The sequence below is a fragment of the Bombina bombina genome, chromosome 3, assembly GCF_027579735.1.
Source record: "Bombina bombina isolate aBomBom1 chromosome 3, aBomBom1.pri, whole genome shotgun sequence".
Taxonomy (NCBI): domain Eukaryota; kingdom Metazoa; phylum Chordata; class Amphibia; order Anura; family Bombinatoridae; genus Bombina; species Bombina bombina.
The window spans coordinates 495,198,009-495,223,829 of NC_069501.1; the positions used below are offsets into that span (position 1 = coordinate 495,198,009).

Genomic DNA, 25,821 nt, shown 5'->3' on the forward strand with positions numbered 1-25,821 from the left:
GTCAAATGAACAATGGCATCAGAAACAAATGAGTTAGCTAGCTTAAGAGGTCTAAGCTTGTCAACTATTTCAGTCAATGGAGCTGTATGGATGGCCTCAAACCAGAATTCCGCCGCAGCAGTGACAGGCGCAATGCATGCAAGGGGCTGTAAAATAAAACCTTGTTGAATAAACATTTTCTTAAGGTAACCCTCCAATTTTTTATCCATTGGATCTGAAAAAGCACAACTGTCCTCAACCGGGATAGTGGTACGCTTTGCTAAAGTAGAAACTGCTCCCTCCACCTTAGGGACAGTCTGCCATAAGTCCCGTGTAGTGGCATCTATTGGAAACATTGTTCTAAATATAGGAGGTGGGGAAAAGGGCACACCGGGCCTATCCCACTCCTTACTAATAATTTCTGTAAGCCTTTTAGGTATTGGAAAAACATCAGTACTCACCGGCACTGCATAGTATTTATCCAGCCTACACAATTTCTCTGGCACTGCATTTGTGTCAGTCATTCAGAGCAGCTAATACCTCCCCAAGCAATACACGGAGGATCTCAAGCTTAAATTTAAAATTAGAAATCTCTGAATCAGGTCTCCCCGATTCAGAGACGTTACCCACAGACTGAAGCTCTCCGTCCTCAGGTTCTGCATATTGTGACGCAGTATCAGACATGGCTCTTACAGCATCTACGCGCTCTGTATCTCGTCTAACCCCAGAGCTATCGCGCTTGCCTCTCAATTCAGGCAATCTGGATAATACCTCTGACAGGGTATTCTTCATCATTGCAGCCATGTCCTGCAAAGTAATCACTATGGGCGTCCCTGATGTACTTGGCGCCATATTAGCGTGCATCCCTTGAGCGGGAGGTGAAGGGTCTGACACATGGGGAGAGTTAGTCGGCATAACTTCCCCATCGACAGACCCCTCTGGTGACAATTCTTTTATAGATAAAGACTGATCTTTACTGTTTAAGGTGAAATCAATACATTTAGTACATTCTCCTATGGGGCTCCACCATGGCTTTTAAACATAATGAACAAGTATCCTCTGTTTCAGACATGTTTGTACAGACTAGCAATGAGACTAGCAAGCTTGGAAAACACTTTAAAGCAAGTTACCAAGCAATATAAAAAACACGTTACTGTGCCTTTAAGAGAAACAAATTTTGACATTTTTACAATTTTTACAGTGTATGTAACAAGTCAGCAGAGCATTGCACCCACTTGCAAATGGATGATTAACCCCTTAAAAAAAAATAATAAATGACAAACTTTTTTAAACAGTCACAACAACTGCCGGTTTTTTACCCTCCTCAAACACGACTTTGAAGCCTTTTGCTATCACTTCATTTAAGGCTTAACTTGCATTAATCCGGTATCAGCAGCATTTTTCTAGCAAATTCCATCCCTAGAAATATGTTAACTGCACATACCTTATTGCAGGAAAACCTGCACGCCATTCCCCCTCAGAAGTTACCTCACTCCTCAGAATATGTGAGAACGGCAGTGGATCTTAGTTACTTCTGCTAAGATCATAGAAATCACAGGCAGATTCTTCTTCTAATGCTGCCTGAGATGAAACAGTACACTCCGGTACCATTTAAAAATAACAAACTTTTGATTGAAGTTAAGAAACTAACTATAATACACCACTCTCTTCTTACTACATCCATCTTTGTTGAGTTGCAAGAGAATGACTTGATATGGCAGTGAGGGGAGGAGCTATATAGCAGCTCTGCTGTGGGTGATCCTCTTGCAACTTCCTATTGGGAAGGAGAATATCCCACAAGTAATGGATGATCCGTGGACTGGATACACTTAAGAGAAAAATAATTTCCCTATGGGGGCGGAGCCAACTCTCAAGGGAACCAGACGTCCATGCATAGAGCTCTCGGCTCTAATACGATTAAAATCTTGCTTATTTACCCTTGGGACCCAATTTTTTCACACAACTGGAGTATCCCTTGTCCTCTACTAATCCTACGAGTCCCTATAAGCTATTCAGTGACTATTGCCGGATAACAGAGGCTCTATAACACCATGGCCAGGATAGAGGCCCTGAACTTTTGGGTGGAAGATGTGGCGCAGCTCATATCTGAGCACTTCACCAGAATGGAAGCAACACTCTAGATGCTGCAGTCCAGCTAACGCCCCTGAGCAGGTTACCTTAAGCCTAACTAACCCCATCACAATTTTGGATCAGAGTGCCGCCAGGGGTAAACTAATCCATGGGACCTTGTTCCGCACGCTTGACCCAGCCCAACATGGCGACTCGCTTAACCACCATCCTCACATAACCTCCCATCAAACCCGGCAGCCCGTCTCAACTGAATATATCCTAAGCGTTCAAGACAGGGATAGTGCTGTGAAGCCGCGGCGCTTACTACCTACCACACTTCTATGGAGGGTCGAGATGTGAGCACATCTGTAATAGTATGTTCACTATTAATACCTGGCAACAAAGCAGACCACACCAGGAAAACAAGCACTCCCTAGGCATATCCGTGGACCAGTCTGTCACTGAAGCTGAGGTAACACCGCAAGATACAAAGCCAGTTCAGCAAAGTCTTGTGCAAGTGAGGAGAGCAGTGACCCGACAGGACTTATATCTCTATCCTTCTCCTGAGCCGTTCTCTGCTTGTGACTTACCGGATAAAAATACTGCCCACCGCAGGAGTAAAAGTGTTAATCTACTATGCTGGTTTGTGCGACCCTCTCTCCCCCTGATGCGCCAAAAAGACGGTATCGGTTAAAAATATGTAACTCTGGACACTTAGTATGGGCGCTATGTTCCTTTATTTCTCAATAGTGTGCCCGGTTAAGCAAGGCCTCCTGGACTGGCTGATATTAGCTAATTTTTTCAGTTTGACACGTATGTTATTCAAAAGTTCAAATTTGTTTTATGTTGAGATTGTAATAACATAACTCTGTGAACGAATGACAATCAGATTGGTTGATGTTAAATGTATTACTGTGTGTATTACTATTATCTGTATTCAGCTACGTGTGAGATTTCTGCTTAAACTATTAATGACCTAGGATGTCTTGTATTACAGCCTACAGGTTGGGAGGCACTGTTGACTTATTTGCCATGTTTGGTTTGTCTATGCTTTACCATTTGTTTTCTTACAGGTTATTAGTACGCGTGCTTGTTGCCCTTTTTAAATTATTCTTTTTTCACAGGATTTAAGTACTATATGACAGTAATGTTTGTTCCAAGAGAGGATGTTAAGTAAAATGGATAGGAACGGAACCTTAGAGTATGTTTACTAGATTAGCTTGCATTTTATGGCAACTTATCACCTAGTGAAACTAATGAACCCTTAAGCTTAGATCATCCTTTCAACATAAAGGGTATTAAAATTATTATTTCCCAGCTTTAACTATTGATATAGCTTGGCATAGCTACACTCTAAATCTTCTTAATATTGTTTGTTGCTGTTTGTAATAGCAGTCATCCCTATTAGTATAATTCCTGCTCAATGTACCAGAATATGAGCAGGGTGTGCTGCTACGATAGTCAGTAGGTAACAAAGCTTGCCATCAATGGCCTTTTGCTGACTCTTACCCCTGGAGTTGGACATAGCTTTTAACTAGGGTGCAGTGCTGCCTGCGGCCGGGGCAGCGTGGCGCCTTAAATATACAAGTGTATGGCTATGCAGAAGAGTTCTGGTTCTTGCTCTAAGCCGTGATAACAATTATTCTGTGTTAGAGATGCTTCTATTTTATAAAAGGGTCCCAGGTATATTGTTAAAAAAATTTTAAAAGCAGACACAGTGAGTATGTATAGTATGTCTCCTTTTCCAACTCACACCATATCTAACGAGCTTTCATCTAATCAGCTCCCATTTATGAGCATTTAAACTGTTTGTCTCCTCAAGGTTTATTTACAAATTTCTATTAAAATTGATTCTCTCCCCCACCATGATGTACATATCCATATCATAGCCCACTCTAGCTGACGCCAAATGACTTAATTTTTTTTAAGTCTCCTTACACGATGAGTCTTATTCTTATCACTATTTCTCATCATCAGCTACTCTACGCCCATGGCTTGTGGTCAATACTATCTGCCACATCTGAATGACCACCTCCCCCCTCCCCCACTCATATATAATGTACCTACCCGTTTGGTAGGGCTACCTAAGCGGTTTATCTTGCATGTACCGCAACCTTAATTAAAACTAGCACTATGACATTCCTCAACTTCATACACGCTGTAATAGTCATATATCTATGGAATGTTCCAAAACATAAGTTTGAAGATGTTAGATTTCTTTTATTTCCTCTAAAACAGAACTTATTTTGAAAATTTGAGGTATTTACACTATATTTTAGGCAAAGTTTCCCAAACCTCAAAATGCCTATAAATACACCCCTCACCACACCCACAATTCAGTTTAACGAATAGCCAAGCAGTGGGGTGATAAAGAAAGGAGTAGAAAGCATCAAAGGAAATTTGGAAATAATTGTGCTTTATACAAGAAATCATAACCACCAAAAAAAGGGTAGGCCTCATGGACTCTTGCCAATATGAAAGAAATGAATCAGTAAGTTCTTACATAAATTATGTTTTTTCATGTAATTGGCAAGAGTCCATGAGCTAGTGACATATGGGATATCAATACCCAAGATGTGGATCTCCACTCAAGAGTCACTAGAGGGAGGGAATAAAAATAAAAATGGCCATATTCCACTGAAAAAAAATTAATCCACAACTTATAACAAAAATAAGTTTCTCATCTTTGAAAGAAAAAAAAACTTAAATCAAAAGCAGAAGAATCAAACTGAAACAGCTGTCTGAAGAACTTTTCTACCAAAAACTGCTTCCGAAGAAGCAAATACATCAAAACGGTAGAATTTAGTAAATGTATGCAAAGAGGACCAAGTCGCCGCTTTGCAAATCTGATCAACTGAAGCTTCATTCTTAAAAGCCCACAAAGTGGAAACTATCTAGTAGAACGAGCTGTAATTCTCTGAGGCGGGGCCTGACCCGACTCCAAATAAGCTTGATGAATCAAAAGTTTCAACCAAGAAGCCAAGGAACTAGCAGAAGCCTTCTGACCTTTCCTAGGACCAGAAAATAAAACAAATAGACTAGAAGTCTTCCTGAAATCTTTAGTAGCTTACACATAATATTTCAAAGCTCTTGCCACATCCAAAGAATGTAAGGATCTCTCCAAAGAATTCTTAGGATTAGGACATAAGGAAGGACAACAGTTTCTCGACTAATGTTAGAATTCACAACCTTAAGTAAAAATTGAAAAGAAGTCAGCAAAACTGCATTATCCTGATGAAAAATCAGAAAAGGACTCACAAGAAAGAGCAGATAGCCAAAAGAAACACTTTCCAAGAAAGTTTAATGTCCAAAGAATGCATAGGCTCAAATGGAGGAGCCTGTAACGCCTTCAGAACCAAATTAAGACTCCGAGGAGAAATTGATTTAATGACAGGCCTAATACGAACTAAAGCCTGTACAAAACAGTGAATATCAGGAAGTATAGCAATCTTTCTGTGAAAAGAAACAGCAGAGATTTGTCCTTTCAAGGAACTTGCAGAGCCCTGAGAATTGCACAGAGTTCTAAAATATTTATTGGTAATCTCGCCTCTTGAGATTTCCAAACCCCTTGTGCTGTCAGAGATCCCCAAACAGCTCCCCAACCTGAAAGACTCGCATCTGTTGTGATCAGTCCAGGTTGGCCGAACAAAAGAGGCCCCTCGAACCAAACAATGGTGATCTATCCACCATGTCAGAGAGTGTCGTACATTGGGATTCAAGGATATTAATTGTGATCTCTTTGTATAATCCCTGCACAATTGATTCAGCATGCAAAGCTGTAGAGGTCTCATGTGAAAACGAGCAAAGGGGTCGCGTCCAATGCTGCAGTCATGAGACCTAAAACTTCCATGCACATAGCCACTGAAGGGAATGACTGAGACTGAAGGTGCCGGCATGCTGCGACCAATTTTAAACGTCTCTTGTCTGTTAGAGACAGAGTCATGGACACTGAATCTATCTGGAAGCCTAAAAAGGTGACCCTTGTCTGAGGAATCAAGGAACTTTTTGGTAAATTGATCCTCCAACCATGTTTCCGAAGAAACACTAGTTGATTTGTGTGAGATTCTGCACTATGTAAAGACTGAGCTAGTACCAAGATATCGTCCAAATAAGGAAACACAGCAATACCCTGTTCTGATTACAGATAGTAGGGCACCCAGAACCTTTGAAAAGATTCTTTGAGCTGTTGCTAGGCCAAATGGAAGAACAACAAATTGGTAATGCTTGTCTAGAAAAGAGAATCTCAGAAACTGATAGTGTTCTGGATGAATCGGAATATGAAGGAATGCATCCTGCAAGTCTATTGTGGACATATAATGTCCTTGCTGAACAAAAGGCAGAATAGTCCTTATAGTCACCATCTTGAAAGTTGGTACTCTTACATAACAATTCAAAATGATCAGATCCAGAACTGGTCTGAACAAATTTTCTCTTTGGTACAATGAATAGGTTTGAATAAAACCCCAAACCTTGTTCCTGAGGAGGAACTGGCATGATTACCCCTGAAGACTCCAGGTCTGAAACACTTCAGAAAAGTCTGAGCTTTTACTGGATTTACAGGGATGCGTGAGAAAAAAAAATCTTTTCACAGGAGGTCTTACTTTGAATCCTATTCGATACCCGAGAGACAATGCTCTGAATCCAATGATTTTGGACAGATTTTATCCAAAAATCCTTGAAAAACCTTAATCTGCCCCCTACCAGCTGAGCTGGAATGAGGGCCGCACCTTCATACTGACTTAGGGGCTGACTGGTTTCTTAAATGGCATGGATTTATTCCAATTAGAGGAAGGCTTCCAACAGGAAGCAGATTCCTTTGGAGGATTGAGTTTGTTCCTTATTCTGACGAAAGGAACGAAAACGGTTAGAAGCCTTAGATTTACCCTTTCTTTTTTTTGCCTCAGGATAAAAAAAAAAAACCTAACTCCTTTTCCTCCAGTAATAGTTGAAAAAGAATTCAACTGAGAACCAAATAAATTACCTTGGAAAGAAAGATAGTTATCTAGTTTTAGATGTCATATCAGCATTCCAAGATTTAAGCCACAAAGCTCTTCTAGCTAATAAAGCTAAAGACATGGATCTAACATCAATTTTAATATAAAAAATGGCATCACAAATAAAATTAGCATGTTGCATTAAGCGAGCAATGCTAGATATGTCAGGATCCAATTCTTGTTACGCTAAATTCTCCAACCAAAAAGCTGAGGCAGCCGCAACATCAGCCAAAGAAATAGCAGGTCTGAGAAGATGACCTGAATATAAATAGGCCTTCCTTAGATAAGATTCAAGCTTCCTATCTAAAGGATCCTTAAAGGAAGCACTATCTTCCATAGGAATAGGGGTACGTTTAGAAAGAGTAGAAATAGCCACATCAACTTTGGGGATCTTTTCCCAAAAATCTATAGATTTTGCTGGTAAAGCATACAATTTTTTTAAACCTTGAAGGAATAAAAGTACCTGGCTTATTCCATTCCCTAGAAATCATATCAGAAATAGCAGGAATAGGAAAACCCCCTGGGGAAACCACAAGAGGTTTAAAAACAGCATTTAAACGTTTATTAGACTGAACGTCAATAGGACTGGTTACCTCAATATCCAAAGTATTTAACACTTCTTTTAATAAAGAACGCATATACTCATTTTAAATAAATAAGTAGATTTGTCAGTGTCAATGTCTGAGGAAGGATCTTCTGAATCAGATAGATCCTCATCAGGATAAATTATTATGTTGCTGGTCATTTGAAATTTCATCAGCCAAATGAGAAGTTTTAAAAGACCTTTTAAGTTTATTAGAAGGTGGAAATGCAGACAAAGCCTTCAGAATAGAATCAGAAACAAATTCTTTAAAATTTACAGGTATATCATGTACATTAGAAGTTGAAGGAACTGCAACTGGCAATGTACTATTACTGATGGAAACACTATCTGCATGTAAAAGTTTATCATGACAACTATTACAAATGACATTTGGTGGAATAATTTCTACACTTTTACAACAAATGCACTTAGCTTTGGTAGAACAGATGTCAGGCAGCAATGTTCCAGCAGAAACTTCTGAGGCAGGATCAGATTGGGACATCTTGCTCAATGTAAGAGAAAAAAAAAATTATAAATCAAAATGATCTATTTCCTTATATGACAGTTTCAGGAATGGGAAAAAATGCAAAAGCATAGGCCTCTGATAGAGAAAAAAGCAAGAGGCAAACATCAATGGGGTATTGAAATAATGAAAAGAATTTGGCGCCAAGTATGACGCACAACGTAACGTAAACTTTTTTGGCGCAAAAAATTACCGGAAATGACACTCGCGTCACTAATGATGCTGCCACGTGAAACGTCATAAACGCAATATAGTTTAGCATTTGACGCACCCGCGGGCCTAATTTCCGCAATAGCAAGAAGTAGTCAATTGAAAAAAAAAAAAAACTAACCCCAGGTAAGAAATAAATTTCTTAAAATGTTTAAATTAACCAAATATGAAACTGACAGTCTGCTGAAGGAAACACATGAACCTGACTCATGGCAAATATAAGTACAATACATATATTTACAACTTTATATAAATGCATAAAGTGCCAAACCATAGCTGAGGTGTCTTAAGTAATAAAAAACATACTTACCAAAAGACACCCATCCACATATAGCAGATAGCCAAACCAGTACTAAAACAGTTATTAGTAGAGGTAATGGTATATTGAGAGTATATCGTCGATCTGAAAAGGGAGGTAGGAGATGAATCTCTACGACCGATAACAGAGAACCTATGAAATAGACCCCCGAAAGGGAACTCATCGTATTCAAATAAGTGATACTCCCTTCACGTCCCTCTGACATTCGCTGTACTCAGAGGAATCGGGCTTCAACAATGCTGAAGTGCATAACGTAGAAATATTAGCACAAACTTACTTCACCACCTCTATAGGAGGCAAAGTTTGTAAAACTGAATTGTGGGTGTGGTGAGGGGTGTATTTATAGGCATTTTGAGGTTTGGGAAACTTTGCCCCTCCTGGTAGGATTGTATATCCCATATGTCACTAGTTTATGGACTCTTGCCAATTACATGAAACAGCACATATATACTAAAAAAACAAACAAACCACCACAAGTCTGACAGCCAGCTCGGTCAGGAATGGGACATTAAAGTGAGACTACTCCTGGTCACGTAGTGCACAAGGGAGGACCGTCCCTATGAGAAAGTGTGCCAAGCTACGCAGCGTTCAAAGTGAAAGTAAAAACCTGTGCGATCCAGCCACAAACCAGTCTATGAGCCCAATGAACTCAAAACATCAAAACACATTTGATTAATCCCCACTGTTTAATAATCCCCCTCAGGAGATATTAACCCATGATTCTATTAAGATAAAAGTAGCCACAATGACCCTGTCCTAGTGTTTTCAACATACCTAAAAATTGAAACGCTCTTACCAGAATCCATGCTGTGGAACAAACAAAGACTCTCAAGTGTGACAGTCTTGTAGCATCGCTTCTGACATGGACTTGAGTGAAGACGAGCAGGAAGTGAAACTTGTCAACAATGATTGCTTAAGGAGCCGTTAGGCAGTCTGGATTCGCAGAAAGAATCTCCCAACAACTCCAGACTAACTTGTCAATTCTCACTGAGGCTGACAAGATTACTTAAAACTCCAGTCCCATATCGAAGGGCAAATACCCCCTCCTAAATCTGACACTTCTCTGCCATCCTCCTGTGAGGAAAGGCAAAGAATGACTGGGGGATGGGGAAGGGTTATTTAAAGGGACACTTAACATTTTTCATGATTCAGCTAGAACATGCAATTTTAAGCAACTTTCTAAATTACTTGTATTAATTTTTTTGTTCTCTTGCTATCTTTATTTGAAAAAGGCATCTAAGCTTTTAAAAAAAACCTGTGAATGCAGAGGAAAAAAAAAAGGCCTAAAGGTAAGCATTAATATAGTACACTAAATCTTAGTAACTAGCCGCCAAACACTTTAAGCAATGTTTCACATACTGATGCTGTATCCATGACCCTTAAGGAGAAATAAACAAATTGTCTCATGGCCAAAATATATTGATAAACATTTATAACTTTACAAATAAAGTGCCTTCCATAGCGGAGTAAAAAAAAGAAAAAAAAAAAAAAGTATATCTATATCACATAAAACACCCTTCAACAGCCAAACCAGTCTTGAAACATATTAAGAGGTAATGGAAGAGGAGTAAGTCTACCTGTAAAGTGGGGCATCAGATGAATCCCTGCAACCGATTTTACAGGGAGCCTTATGAATAGATTTCCCATAGGTGAAAACATGGTGTCTGAGTTATGTGAAGGGAGTATTGCCTAACACTACTTAGAGGAACTTGGCTTCAATATGCTTAGAACTTGGCTTCAATATGCTCACTGAAGAATCAAGCATATCATGCTTCAACACCTCCTTAGGAGGCAAAGTTTTTAAACTGAGGCATGAGTGAGAAGGGCAGGGTATTTATAGGCTTTTGAGGTTTGGGAAACTTTGCTTCCTCCTGGTAGGAATGTATATCCCATCAGTAACAAGCTAGTGGACTCTCCCCTCCTATATGAAAAATACATGAATAAAAATGTATTTGATCAATTGTGCGATAAAATGGATTATTAATATTGGCTAGTTTTAGCTTAAAGGGATGGCAGTAGTTAAAGAAAGTTAACACAGTATATACAATTAGTCTGCATTGCAGACTGCAAAACAGGGGAACTTTAATTCATTACTTTTCTATGATGCGTTATTTACCATTTTGTGAAGGTAAACATACCGCTGTTCCTCTGCCCGCATCTCATCCTTCATCTAGCTGAAGTATGACTAATCCAGCTTGATCCAATTATGTGCACCCATGAGCTGGAGTCCATGTGGGGCACACAACCGATTGGATGTAGCCAGATTAGTCATCACTCAGATGGATGAGATGCGGGTGAAGGAACAGCAGTATGTTCACCTTCACAAAATGGTAAATATTTTACCAATAACTAGTCTAAAAAAAATATAAAAAATTAACAAATGAAAGTATCCCTGTTTAGCAGACCCTTTGTATATACTGTCAATTGCTTTAATATTTGCTAAAATGTTAACCAGTCAGAAAACTCAGCCGGGTGGTGGACCAGCTAAAAAGGTCTTGGGGAGAATACTGCTTTAAGGTATAGTCTCCATTGCAGCTGTAAATGTATAAATCAATACGTATTAATGTCTACTGCTAAGTTTTACGCTACCACCAGTTTACATCAATGTTAACTGGGCCCAAGTATAATACTGTAAAAAAAGTCCATGAGATTAAAATAGTTGTTCCCACCTTTGGCTTTTTCGGTGGACGACCCCTACCGCGCTTTTCAGGCTCCTTTCCATCAGATGCATCCTTAGATGCAGATTTAGCTTTGGAGTCACTCATGTCTCTTCTTCTAGAAAAGAGATAAAGAAAATATTTAGGTTTCTAGTGAGACAAGGTCAGGAAGATACTCAGATGTATAGAGTTAAGAGCCTGTAATGCACATGATGGTATATAGGTGCAAAGTCAATAAGTCACCCAAGAACCATTTAGTATTTCAGTTCAGATTCATCCCTAAAAATCTAAATTTACATATTGAGACAGCCTATTTGTTAGATAAGGGCTACTTTCTCGTGAAGTTTGTAAGCAATTTTGATCATTTAACAGGGACTAAATCTTGCACTGAATCACTAAAACTGATGTATACAAGATTAGAGAAGCAGCAAAGGGTATGAACATACAAGTTTCTAAAATGGCATAAATAGCAAGAATTAATGATATACAACACGTAGAATGCAGCCATCTAATATTTCTTATTACAATTGACAAACATTAAAAGGGACATGAAACTCATGCCATGATTTGGAGTATATATTTAAAACTTTCTAATTTGGTTAGTTCTCTTGTTATCATTTGTTGATAATCATACCAAGGTAGGCTTAGGAGCTAGATGATTGTTAATGGCAGCACAAATATGCCTCTGGCTATTTGCTTACTGATATGTTCAGCTAGCTCCCAAAATATGCTAATAGAATTAAGCAAAATTGATAATAGTACATTGGAAAATAGTTTTAAAATGTATGAGGAAAGATTTAAAAAAAAAAATTAATTTCCCTTTGATAAGACCAAACTTTCCCAACATTACCTGTCCAGCAGATGGAGGCATCCATCAAAACCAGGAATAGTTAGTGGACTATCACCAAAAATCTTGATCATAATCTGTAATTTATCTTGTTCAAGAGTGATAAACCTGACAGTATCTGTATAGAACACTATTCATATACATTCTGCTTTTCTTAGAGTATTTATCCCTTTGTTTAAAGAAAACAGTATATGTATGAATGAAAGTTGCAACACACAACTGAGAAAAATGTTAGTCTTGTGATCGATTGGTCGGCACTTCATGACATTACTGGTAGATTCTTTTGGACACAACTTTTTTCATGAAAAATAAATGCAGTTCTATTTAGCGTAATTAGGATTGTGCCAAATGACAAACTTCTGAACATATCAGGTTGAAATTTTCCAAACAAGTTAGGAAGATTATATACATTTATAGCAACAAACTAGAAATTAAGTCCAAAATGTGTGCTATTAGCTAGGTTCTAACCAAAGATGGTGAAATCTGCATTAGAGGGGAAATGGACAGAATGGACTTACCCCATTACCACCTTCAAGGTGGCTCCTCTTACACATACCTTTGCTCTTAGTAAATCTTAACAGTAAAAGTATGGAAGGGATTCTGGTGAGCTATTTAACTAGGGATAGGAGCCAAGATGCACACATTTCTGAATTTCTCATTTAATTTTCAATTGTCTTGGCTTACTCTAGCTAACACTCAGTTAGAGGAGTGCTAAGCACTGTTAAACTGGAAAAAATAGAGATGTGCTTCAAAATAAACCTTGAGTAACAAAAGCAAAAATTAGTATATGTCATGCTTTGCTGATGAAGCTCATTTGACATACAACTTTAAGTGAGAAAAATGTGCACGGTCTTCCAAACTTCTGCCTGACAAAGGTGGTGCATCTGCTTACACTATCCAGGAAGTGGAGTATAGAATGAGCAGGGAGCCCTCTTTGGATTGATAATGTTTAAGACTATATGCCTTAAAAATGGCAGTCTTTTTAGACGACCTTATCAGTGTCCCTGGGCACTATTAGCAATCCCCAGGGCAGAACATAGTGATCTGAGATGCCATCGCAGAAAATGCAGCATGTCTGCAGAAACAGAACCCATGCAAGTATTGTTAGTGCTTTAACTTTGCAGCTCTGCTCCACATTACAGTTGTCTTCAAACAGAGTTGTGCTCTGGTTGCACTAAGTTTTCCTTTACACAGTGCACCCAGAGCAAAGTGCCGTTTGAAGTTAAGTCATATGCAGTAGCGCTGCAAGCAACAGTGCATTGATTTACTTTCAATTTTTTTTTTTCAAACCCTCCCCTAGACTTTCCCAGTGTTATGTTATGAGCATTGCACCTTTTTTATTACTACATTTCTATGTTAGACAGAGAAAAGGAAACCAATTTATGCGAGACATTTTACAGTTTCATTTTTTGTCTGCAGGTAATTTGCAATGCAATTTTCAACTACTGCACTATATTATAACACATTAAAATTGTTTTATTCTTAAGTTAACCAACACATTGCAATTGAACTGGTGCTTTAGTGCAACTTCCTAACGTGAAATTGAATTTTACTTAAAATGACCTGCAGAGAAAAACTCAATGAAAAAAAAATCTCATTGTAGAAAGTGAAAAAAATTCTGCCTCTGGGTTGGCAATACATTTTTACAACAAAGTTTTAACTAACTAGATCCCTTCGTCCCACATATTGCTTTGACATGTTGCTCCACAACCCAATTTGTTGAACCGTTTATCTGGGACCAAAAGTAGTCTAAGGGAAGGCCTTTGGTAACTGAAGTCAAACTCAGAAAACTAGATGTTGCTCGATATTAGGAAAGGGAATCATTTGGTAAAGACTTAACCAGTTCAGGAAGGACTGCTGCAATGGAAACTTCCACACTTTTATCCATCAAACTACATCTAAATTTGATGTAAAGTTTACCCAAAATCCCCAAATTGTCTAGGCCCTGGCCATGAAAATGTGCTGACCAGACAGATATGAACACTCCATATTGAATGTAAAAGTAAAAAAAAAAAAGTGTGCAGAGATCAGATATAGGACTGGCCCCAAAATTTAATCTCTTATCAGGAGGAGAAAAAAAATAATATACCTTTCTGACAAATTAGAAATTTAAGTCCCCTTTTCTTGATCTATTGGGAGTGGCGAGTGTGGAAGCAGAAGCATATTTCTGAATTCTAGTTGATAACCAAAAAGATAAAACATGCTAACCTGCGATTAGATTTTTTAAATGAAATTATCTGCAAGTTATTTTTAAATTAAATTTAAATTGGGTAGTTACACTAAAGCACCAGTTCAGCAGCAATGTGTTGATTAACTGGAGAATAAAGCAATAGTTTAATATATTGCAGCAGTTGAAAATTGGATTGCAAATTAGCTGCAGACAAAGAAATTGTAAAATGTCTGTTGAATAAATTATTCCTTTTCTCTTGGTCTAACAGAAATGTAGAAAAAAAAAAGGTGCATTGCTCATAAGCTTTGCTGACTCGGAAACGCTAGGGGTGGGTTTGAAAATAACCTGAGAGCCAGTACACAATCAATGCACTGTTGCTTTGCAGCACTACTGCATATTGCCAGTTCCCTTCAAACAGCACTTTGCTGTTGATGCACTTAGACAAGGAAAACAGTGCAGCCAAAGCAAAGCAAAGTTAAATAACTAACAGTTCCTGCACGAGTCCTGTTCTTTATGCAGACATGATGCATTTCCTGCAACAACATCTCAGATCACTGAATGTTCTGCCTTGGGGCATGCTACTAAAAATGTGTGCATTCACATCACCAACTGTAACCTCTACCTTATGACTAACCTTGTAAACATTTTTTTAGGTGGTGGCTCTTAAAGGGATATGAAACCCAAATTCTCTCATGATTCAGATAGTGTGCTATTTTAAGCAACTTTCTAATTTATTCCTAGTACCAATTTTTCTTCTCTTGGTATCTTTATTTAAAAAACACACCTTAAAGTTATTGTAAACTTAAGGATTGTGCTGCATAGTATATACAAATATATCACTCAAAACAGGGGTAACTAGTTCATGAAACTTTTTAAATGACACTCAAATATTTACCATACAGTGATGGTAAACATGCCGTTCCTCAGCCAGCATTTTACACTTTAGCTTAATGACGAATCAGCATGCACCACTTGGCATCTAGCTTGTCATCTATCATGTAAATAGAGTAAAATGTGAGCGGAGGAACGGCACAATGTTTATCATAACTGTATGGTAAATATTTGACATAAAGCGTCATTTAAGAAGTTTCATGGATTAAAGTTACCCCTGTTTTGAGTAATTTTTATATACTGTGCAGCACAATCATTAAATTTACAATCACTTTAAGGACGGAGGGAACTGTCCCAAGTTCTGAACATACATAACTTAAAATCTAGGTTTTTTTAATGATAAATTACATTTCACATTAAGTGCACTACACAATTATATAGATTTTTTTTATAGGACAATTAAGACTTTCTTTTTACAACTATTTATATGAACAAAATCCAAGTGTGAGAAATTAAGAAATTGTATTTGTTCCACATTAGTAATTGTTTAATTCATAATTCTGACAGGTTTTACAGCAAAGTCCCACAAGTACAGGTTTAATGGTGTTTTGGGAAGTTACAGGGTCAAATATGGGACCTGCCCATTTCAGTCTTCATACATGGAAATTTGACACATTGATCTAAACAGCACTGAAATAGTGTTTATTTAAATCCTACCCAACACTATTTCCTTCAACCCGCCTACTAAGGCTGGGCGATAAGGGCAAAAAAAAAAAAAAAAAAAAAAAGGGGAATTGCGATTTTCTTATAAATGACCAACACCATTTTGCATTCTAAAGTTTAACACTCCAGAATCTTAAAGGGCCATAATACCCAAATGTTTAACCCCTTAATGACCACAGCACTTTTCCATTTTCTGTCCGTTTGGGACCAAGGCTATTTTTACATTTCTGCGGTGTTTGTGTTTAGCCGTAATTTTCCTCTTACTCATTTACTGTACCCACACATATTATATACCGTTTTTCTCGCCATTAAATGGACTTTCTAAAGATTCCATTATTTTCATCATATCTTATCATTTACTATAAAAAAAAATATATAAAATATGAGGAAAAAATTGAAAAAAACCACACTTTTTCTAACTATGACCCCCAAAATCTGTTACACATCTACAACTACCAAAAAACACCCATGCTAAATAGTTTCTAAATTTTGTCCTGAGTTTAGAAATACCCAATGTTTACATGTTCTTTGCTTTTTTTGTAAGTTATAGGGCCATAAATACAATTAGCACTTTGCTATTTCCAAACCATTATTTTTCAAAATTAGCGCTAGTTACATTAGAACACTAATATCTTTCAGGAATCTCTGAATATCCATTGACATGTATATATTTTTTTTTAGTAGACATCCCAAAGTATTCATCTAGGCCCATTTTGGTATATTTCATGCCACCATTTCACCGCCAAATGCGATTAAATACAAAAAATAGTTCACTTTTTTACTAATTTTTTCACAAACTTTTGGTTTCTCACTGAAATTATTTTCAAACAGCTTGTGTAATTATGGCTTAAATGGTTGTAAATTCTTCTCTGGGATCCCCTTTGTTCAGAAATAGCAGACATATATGGCTTTGGCGTTGCTTTTTAGTAATTAGAAGGCTGCTAAATGCCACTGCGCACTACATGTGTATTATGCCCAGCAGTGAAGGGGTTAATTATGGAGCATGTAGGGAGCCTTTAGGGATAATTTTAGCTTTAGTGTAGTAGACAACCCCTAGTATTGATCTAGGCCAATTTTGGTATATTTCATGCCACCATTTCACCGCCAAATGCGATCAAATTAAAAAAAACGTTAAATTTTTCACAATTTTAGGTTTCTCACTGAAATCATTTACAAACAGCTTGTGCAATTATGGCACAAATGGTTGTAAATGCTTCTCTGGGATCCCCTTTGTTCAGAAATAGCAGACATATATGGCTTTGGCGTTGCTTTTTGGTAATTAGAAGGCCGCCAAATGCTGCTGCATTTCACACGTGTATTATGGCTAGCAGTGAAGGGGTTAATTATGTAGCTTGTAGGGAGCTTGCAGGGTTAATTTTAGCTTTAGTGTAGAGCTCAGCCTCCCACCTGAAACATGAGACCCCCTGATCCCTCCCAAACAGCTCTCTTCCCTCCCCCACCCCACAATTGTCCCCGCCATCTTAAGTACTGGCAGAAACTCTGCCAGTACTAAAATAAAAGCTATATTTGGGCTTTTTTTGTGTTTTTTTTGCATATTTACATATGCTGCTGTGTAGGATCCCCCCTTAGCTCCCAGCCTCACTGATCCCCCACCAAACAGCTCTCTAACCCTCCCCCTCTGCCTTAATGGGCACCATCTTGGGTACTGGCAGCTGTCTGCCAGTACCCAGTGTAGTAAAAAAAAATGTGCCTTTTTATTTTTTTAAATGATCTTTTCTGTAGTGTAGCTTCCCCCCCCCCCCCCCCCCCCAAGATCAACCCCCCACCCCTTCCAGGTCCCTTAGCTGTTTATTTACAGCTTTAAAAACTTTATTTGGTTTTACTTTTCCCAGTTTATTTTCTGTAGTGCAGCGGTTCCCTCCCGCTCCGTGCACGCGCCCCCCCGTGCACGCGCGCTCCCGCCCCCCTCCACTCGGCACATCGATGGCCGACCACCCGCCTCCCAGACTTGCTCCCACCCACCAACGATACCGGCCACCGATGTCCGGTGCAGAGAGGGCCACAGAGTGGCTCTCTCTGCATCGGATGGCCAAGGGGGGTTATTGCAGGATGCCTCGATGTCGAGGCATCACTGCAATAACCGGAAAGCAGCTGGAAGCGTGCAGGATCGCTTCCAGCTGCTTTCCAGACCAAGGACGTACGCCACACGTCCTCGGTCATTAACTGTCTTTTTTTTTGAGGACGTGTGGCGTACGTCCTTGGTCATTAAGGGGTTAAACACTTGAAAGTGATGCAGCATAGCTGTAAAAAGCCGATTAGAAAATATCACCTGAACATCTCTATGTAAAAAAGAAAGATATTTTACCTCAAAAGTTCCTCAATAGCCACCTCCCATTGTAAAGGATTTCTAAGCAGCATTTTAGTGTGTTTGTCCTGGGACATCTGAAGGGACTAGCATCGTGCACTCATATTTCACCAATCAGGTAAAGGAAGCTTACTATGAAATCTCATGAGAGTTAAGTCAAATCTCATGAGATCACAGTAAGAGTTCATGACCTCAGCACTGCTGATGCCGATTGGCTGCTGTTCATTTCTTCATTTTTTTAAATTTGTTTACCTGCAGCTGGAAGCAGCCGAGTATAACTTTTTACACAGAACTTACTCTGCTGAGCTGAGGAAATTGTGAGGTAAAATATCTCTTTTTTACATAGAGATGCTCAGGTGATAATTTCCTGTCAGCTTTTTACAGTTATACTGCATCAGTTTCAAGTGATTTAGCATATGAGTATTATGTCCCTTTAATGTACATGTTTCTCAATGTCCAATACACTGAGCACAAAAATACAAACCACAAAATAGTTAATAAAATTTGCTGCCTGTGATGTGATTAAATAGTAACCACTAGCCAGTTATTAGGTCTTATGACACAACATTGTCATGTTTTCTTGGACAGTCATTCTAACAGTGGTATGATTAACAAATGACAGTTAACCCAGTAGCAGAGGGGACTGCAGTTTTAGCCTTTTTGGGAGCTGTGGGATTAACTGCATCTGCTATGTATTTGAGCAGTTTATCAGAGGAGCAGGAGATTGTGTGAGAGGTTCCATAATGTTTACATGCCCTAAGTTTCAGACTACAGACGTCCCTAGGGGGAAATATATAAGTGGCTTTTTCTCCTGTTCATTCCTGCATGTGCTCTGCTTTTAGACTTCTAGATTGATCGGCTGCTTATGAGAACAGAAAGTGAAAGTTAAAAACAGCCATTTTACAAATGTGTGCTAAAAGCAACCACTAGATGGAGCTGGTTTGCAAGAAATCACAAAAAAATCATTACAGCCAGGTCTGAGGATTTTTTTTATTTAGCAAAAAATTGTGAACTCGCAGTTTTAAAAACGCAGCGATTAATCACGGTTTTAAAACGCATATGCGATTAAAGTGAAGGTAAAGTTCACTGTATGTCATTATGTAGTTTTGAGTTTTAACCTAAATGAATGGTAATTTAAAAAAAAATAAAAATGAATTAAAGTATAAACTGAGATTTATATCGTTACTTACATTTGGGCTATCCATAAAATCAACCCGATTTTTCTTTTTTTAATTCCCATGTCACATTTTTTTTATTATCCAATTGAAATTCTGGCCGGAAATCAATGTCATTCGCCTCCTGTATCCTCTGCGCATGTGTTTAGTATCTCTATGTTATACTTTTAGGAAAAGTGTGCCCGTTTCGTGCATGCGCATTGCAAAACATTTTGTATTATTGTTGGAGACTGCCGCAAGTGCTCTGAAGAAAAAAAGTTGATTACTGCATGCGCATTGCAATCAGTAGGCGCTATGCGCATGCGTTCCTTGTCTGCTCGTGAACACGCTTTGTATATACGTATAGAGCGGGTGGGACCGCTCTATAAGTCACTCATTATGAAATAAGGAAATGGCTGATGGGAGTAGTGAGGAACGGCACAGTAGGGTAATTTGAAACATCTTTATCATATAAATATATATTCGTTTTCAGAAAAGTTGGCGATTATGTTTTAACCGACTAAATTGATGGTGTATAGAGATAGTTGAAACTTTACCTTCACTTTAATCGTGCAGCCCTACCGCCTACCAATTCTTTCTTCCACATTAGTAAGAACGTGGTTAAGGCAGTGTTCAGTAAGGCATGGAACTTCCTAATGTCGTTAATAGGTTAAAAATCACATTGCCCCCACTGGCAATTTTCTGTGGAGAACTTTGCCTTTCAATAGTTAAACACATTTTGTAAATATAAGTTTGCAGAAATTAATTGTTTCCAGCTTTGCTGCTTACCACCCTAACCATGTATCGACAGAAGAAAATTGAACATTACTAAGCGACAACTTAGCATTTCTTCTAAAGACGCACAAATTGAAAAATTGCTTTGAATTGTAATGTATTGTGAAGTTCAAACATTTATTCGCACTAAACCCTTTCAGAAACAGGCAGTATTAAAGCCTATATATAGGTTAAGTGTTTGAAAAGATCAGTAATACACTTTAACTGGAAAGTTTTTCACTATGTCAGGGCAAAGTTGAACACACAAATGGAATAATGGGTGCTGAACACAATGTTACCCATAACGGACATTTATCTTTGCCTGGCCCGGCACAGAACTACAGGCTGAGGGCAATGTTTACACATGTTGCTCTGCTTAAAGGGACACAAACCTCATTTTTTTTTCCCTTTCACAATTCAGAAAGCGCATGAAATTTTAAATAACTCATTCTCCTATTTTTCTCTTCTCTTGGTATCTTTATTTGATAAAGCAAGAATGCAAGCATAGGAACCAGCCTATTTTTGGTTCAGCACCTGCTGATTGGTTGCTAAATGTAGCCAATCAACAAGCGCTACCCAGGTGCTGAATCAAAATTGGGCTGGCTCCTATGCTTACATTCCTGCTTTTTCAAATAAAGATACCAAGAGAAAAAAAAATAGGAGTAAATTAGAAAGTTTCCTAAAATTGCATGCTCTAACTGAATCATGAAAAAAGGTTGTGTCCCTTTAAGGGACGCAGCATGTATGCAAAAAGGTGATCACATGATCAGTTCTTAGAAGAAAAAAGTATTCTCAATTTTCCCAGTGACCACAATCCTTTGTAAAAGTACATGTAGCAAGTCAGATACACATAACTGAAGTTATATGAGATCATGGCAAAGTCCCACAAGATCACAACAGAACCATTAAATCCACAAAGAAACTGACCGGCATTATTCACCATGCAGATATAAGTATGAAGAGGATCTAAATGTTGACTGCTCACAGAACATACTCTAATTGTTTAGAAAGCATTACAGTAGGCAATTTTAATTTATGTTTGAAGTTGCAGTTCCACAAGAAGCTACATATATATTTATTAAAAGGGATATTAAACACAAAAAAAATCTATTTTGTGATTCAGAGAGCGCATACCATAAAGTTTCCCAATTTACTTCTATTATCCAACTTGCTTTGTTCCCATGATGTGTTGAATAGACACCTAGGCTGGCATATTGACCACTACATCAATAAACAGTGCTGCCATCTAATGCTCTGGCAAATGGATAACATTCTCGCAAAACTGTTGCCATATATTGCTCCACAAGTGGGCTGGCTACTAAGCTGACGTCCTTGTTTGTCAACAATTTTTTTTTTTTTTTAAAGTAATTAGATTTTTTTTAAATTGCATGGTCTCTGAATCAAGATTTTTTTTTTAGGTTCTTTAACCCTTTAAAATACATAAATATGTAAAATTAAAGGGACAGTAAACACAACATGATTCCATAATTTTAAAACCCAAACGAAGATCCGCCTGCACCGCCTCCCTTCTATATTACCTCTATCCATCAAGTAATCCTTCACAATATGCTCAAAATATGGCCACCTAACTCCCCCCCACATTATGTATCTCCCTTCTCTTTCAAGCCATCCACCAATCATAATTCAATCCTGGGTCAGAAGCTTTAAAGGGACACTATACCCAAACATTTTCTTTCATGATTAAGGTAGAGAATACAATTTTAAACATTCCAATTTACTTCTATTACCTAATTTGCTTCATTCTTTAGATATACTTTAATGAAGAAATAGCAATGCACACGGTGAACCAATCACAAGAGGCATCTATGTGCAGCTACCAATCAGCAGCTACTAAGCATATCTAGATATGCTTTTCAGCAAAGAATATAAAATGAATGAAGCAAATTAGATAATAGAAGTAAATTAGAAAGTTGTTTATAATTGTATGCTCTTTCTAAATCATGAAAGAAAAAATTTGGGTTTCATGTTCCTTTAAGCTCGTTCAGCTTGGCGCATGCAATAGGAACCAAAATAATAGAGCTTTATTCTGCACACTTGTTGCAGACAGCAAACACATGAAATAGCCGCTGAAAGTCCGATTTTGGAGTACAATCTGAATTTACAAATGCGCAATGACGTATGAAGTTTCATCAATACCTACATGGACGAGCCTGAAATGGCATAGAGATGGGGGAGGATGGGGAGTTTGGCGGCTGTATTTAGCATAGATTAAACATATTGTGAATGATTTCTATCACCAGGATATAGGTAATACAGAAGGGAGGCAGATCTTCATTTGGGTTTTAAAAATATGGAATCATGTTGTACTGGGTGTTGACTGTCCCTTTAAATATGGAAAATTTGTGTTAAAAGCATAATCATCTTGACATTGCTATTGGAATCATTACATATGGAATTTTAAGGAGTTTACAGGGATAACAATAGACAGGGTCAAGGGCAATGTTTGAGACCTTGGTCCTGCTACGATCTCTCAACCCTTTCATACAGTTTTAATCCATCATACAAATATAAAGATATGTTGCTAAGATTGACTATGTAGCAGCCAAATGCCCTGCACCTTTGGTCATTTTGTCCAGGAAGGCAGATTACACTTTTATAATGGGCAACCTATTTTAAAAAAAAAAAAACATACTGAAGAGCTGCATTTCAGCTTAATAGCAGCCCCGTAAAATGAATGTTTTATAAGCATCCTCTACCAAGGTTGTGCAAAGCTCATTTTCAATCAGATATTAAGCATGGAGGAGGGGTGGAAAAAAAAAAAAACATTCTGCACAATTTATAGCAGCTTTCCTCCATATCTAATATAGATAGGCCAGGTGGCAAACCAAAACAATGCAGCAGGCCCAAGGGAGACAGGGAGATATTGTAAGAGATTTAATTTCCATTTGCTTATATTTTAACATGCTTTGGATATATGCTCAATTATGTAAAGCTATATATACTTCCTCCATTTGTGTTATCCATTAACATTAATGGCTACTAAGAAAAAATTAAAATCCCTCCCATATATATATATATATATATATATATTAAAAAAAATATATAAAATAGTATGGGTTTGCATTGTACAAGCATTGGTTATTTTTTTTATTAAAAAAATATATTAAAAAATTAAATATATATATAAAACGTATTTCTTTATAAAAAAAATAACCAATGCTTGTACAATGAAACCTATACTATTGTTTTTAGCTTTTTTTCCTAGGGGAAGGATTTTAAATTTTAGCCATTATTTCAATAAATATATAATTTATATCCCACAGACCATTTACATCTCTTCCAGATCTTTCTAGAATTTACATTCTTCTGCATACCCTGCACATCTATTTTATTAAATGATGCACACTTCAACAAAAATCCTTCTCTTGTGCATTTTAAATTGCCTCAATATAAATGCAGCCATGTAAAAGCACCATGCAGTCTGCTAGCATCTTCTCCGCTGCCTACACCCTTGTGCCTCTCTCTGGGTAGCTCCGTACTGCTGAGATAGAAGACGGTTTTAAATTAATTATTGCCACAGCATGAGACCTCCAGACCCGAAAATAAAATCAGGTGCAATCGCTCGAACTGATACGCAGAATACACACAAATCACCGCTTCCACACAAAGACCGATACTTACTCTTTATCCTGGACAGGAAAGGCCAAATGCCCCCTACTCTAATCCTATATTTATACCAACCGCGCATCACATTAATCGGCTTGAGAGGGGGTGTGTGCATCCCTGTGACGTCACTGGGTGGATAAGATATGCAAACGAGGGGCGGGGCCATGTATGTATTCTTTTAACTCCTCCCCTACAGGTAAACTACTATGCGTATTATCAAGCTATCTGCTACTGTATTTACCTCATACAATACACGTGCGTGTAGTGGCGACAACTGAAATTGTGAGTCAGCTACGGCTGTGTACGGTGAATTGTGTATAAACGAAGGAAATATTCGGGGTCGCGACAATTTTTTTTAAAATTAATAAAGAAGGTAATTTTTTTCTTTCTGTCATCTTATCTATTTTTTGCTTTGACGTCTGGGGGTAACTATAGTTTTTTGTGTGGTTATAAAGTGTATTATTTTATAAACAATTGAGATACACGTGGTTAGATAATTTTTAGGATACAGCTTATTAGCCTAACCTTTTTTGAGGTAAACCCCCTCCCCCAGTTTATTATATTTTTGTTCTTTTTTAGAGACATCATAGAAAGTGCAACATTTAGCACAACGCATTGTTTTATTTCACAATTTATATCTGAATGCCCAGTCCTTTCACGAGGAGTCATATTGTTTTATTTGTTTTGGAGGTCAAATATGCACGTTTTAGATACACAGGTACTCCTACAATTATATACAACCGATTTATCTGTATCTAGGTAGGTGCCCAGTCTTTTCATGAGTTTTTTTGTTCTGTTGGAAGGCCAGGGCAAGATTACATATGCGGTGTTGCCAGCAAAAGCCGTTTTTTACGAGGTTTTGGTTTCACATATACGGCGTAGCATACAAGTTACGCACGTATATTTTACCCGCCGTCCGCATTTTTACTCCCATAAACTAACCTAGAACTGGCGTCGCCAATCAGTATTACATATTCAGCGCAAGGACTTACGTGCGCAGAATTGAGAAAATCGACTCAATTTTCATGTCGCCGCACATAGGCAGGCGCAGCAACCCTTGCACTGACTAAAAAAGTAACGTAATTACCTGCAAGCCTTAAAGGGACAGTCAACCCAAAATGGCTTTTAAATCATACACACAGCGTTTAAAATAATTATTATTTTTCAATGTAGAACAATTTTCAACAATATTGCTTTAGCATGATAAAGACTTACTATGTTCGTTTCTGTAGTTCAAAACTGTCCGCCTGCCCCTTCCCCTATTTCGTCACAAGTGTCTTCTCACATTCACTTTTCTATTGTATACGCTCCCGGGGTTTGTGCGTGCGCAATGCGCCTATTTTCGGCAAGGGGGACTTCAACCGGAACAGAAAGTAACCGCTCAGTACACAACGGTTTCATATGTGAGACGTATGATTGTGCTTTGCTTGATCAGGACTCGGTCATACTCATTCACAGACATAGATGTTCCCAGATTGGACTATAAACATATATTTTACCCGTCGCCCGCATTTTTTACTCCCATAAACTAACCTAGAACTGGCGTCACCATTCGGTATTACATATTCAGCGCAAGGACTTACTCGCGCAGAATTGAGAAAATCTCCATTTTCATCTCGCCGCACATAAGCAGACGCAGCAACCCTTGCACTGACTAAAAAAGCAACGTAACTCCCTGGAAGCCTTAAAGGGACAGTCAACACAAAACGGCTTTTAAATCATACATATAGAGTTTAAAACGATTATTATTTTTAAATGTAGTCCAATTTTCAACAATATTGCTTTAGCATGTAAAAAGACTTACTATGTTCGTTTCTGTAGTTCAAAAATGTCCACCTGCCACTTTTCTATTGTACACGCTCCTGGCATTTGCGCATGTGCAATGCGCCTATTTTCGTCAAGGGGGGACTTCAACCGGAACAGAAGGTAACCGCTCAGTACACAGCGGTTTCATGTGTAAGACGTACGATTGGGCTTTGCTTGATCAGGACTCGGTCATACTTATTCACAGACAGAGATGTTCCCAGATTGGAC

The 25,821-nt window shown here is 38.1% G+C and overlaps 1 protein-coding gene across 1 annotated transcript in view; it reads right to left on the bottom strand.

The window, feature by feature from the left end:
- HMGA1 (high mobility group AT-hook 1) overlaps window positions 1–23,897 on the bottom strand; it is a 93,342-nt gene extending 69,445 nt beyond the window's left edge. Inside the window, exons 1-2 of the mRNA XM_053704731.1 lie at window positions 23,803–23,897; window positions 11,348–11,453 (exon numbers count right to left, since the gene is read on the bottom strand). Coding sequence (XP_053560706.1) covers window positions 11,348–11,443 — 96 coding nt within the window. The 5' untranslated portion in view covers window positions 11,444–11,453; window positions 23,803–23,897. The remainder of the gene's footprint in view (window positions 1–11,347; window positions 11,454–23,802) is intronic.
- Window positions 23,898–25,821: the final 1,924 nt, after the last annotated feature.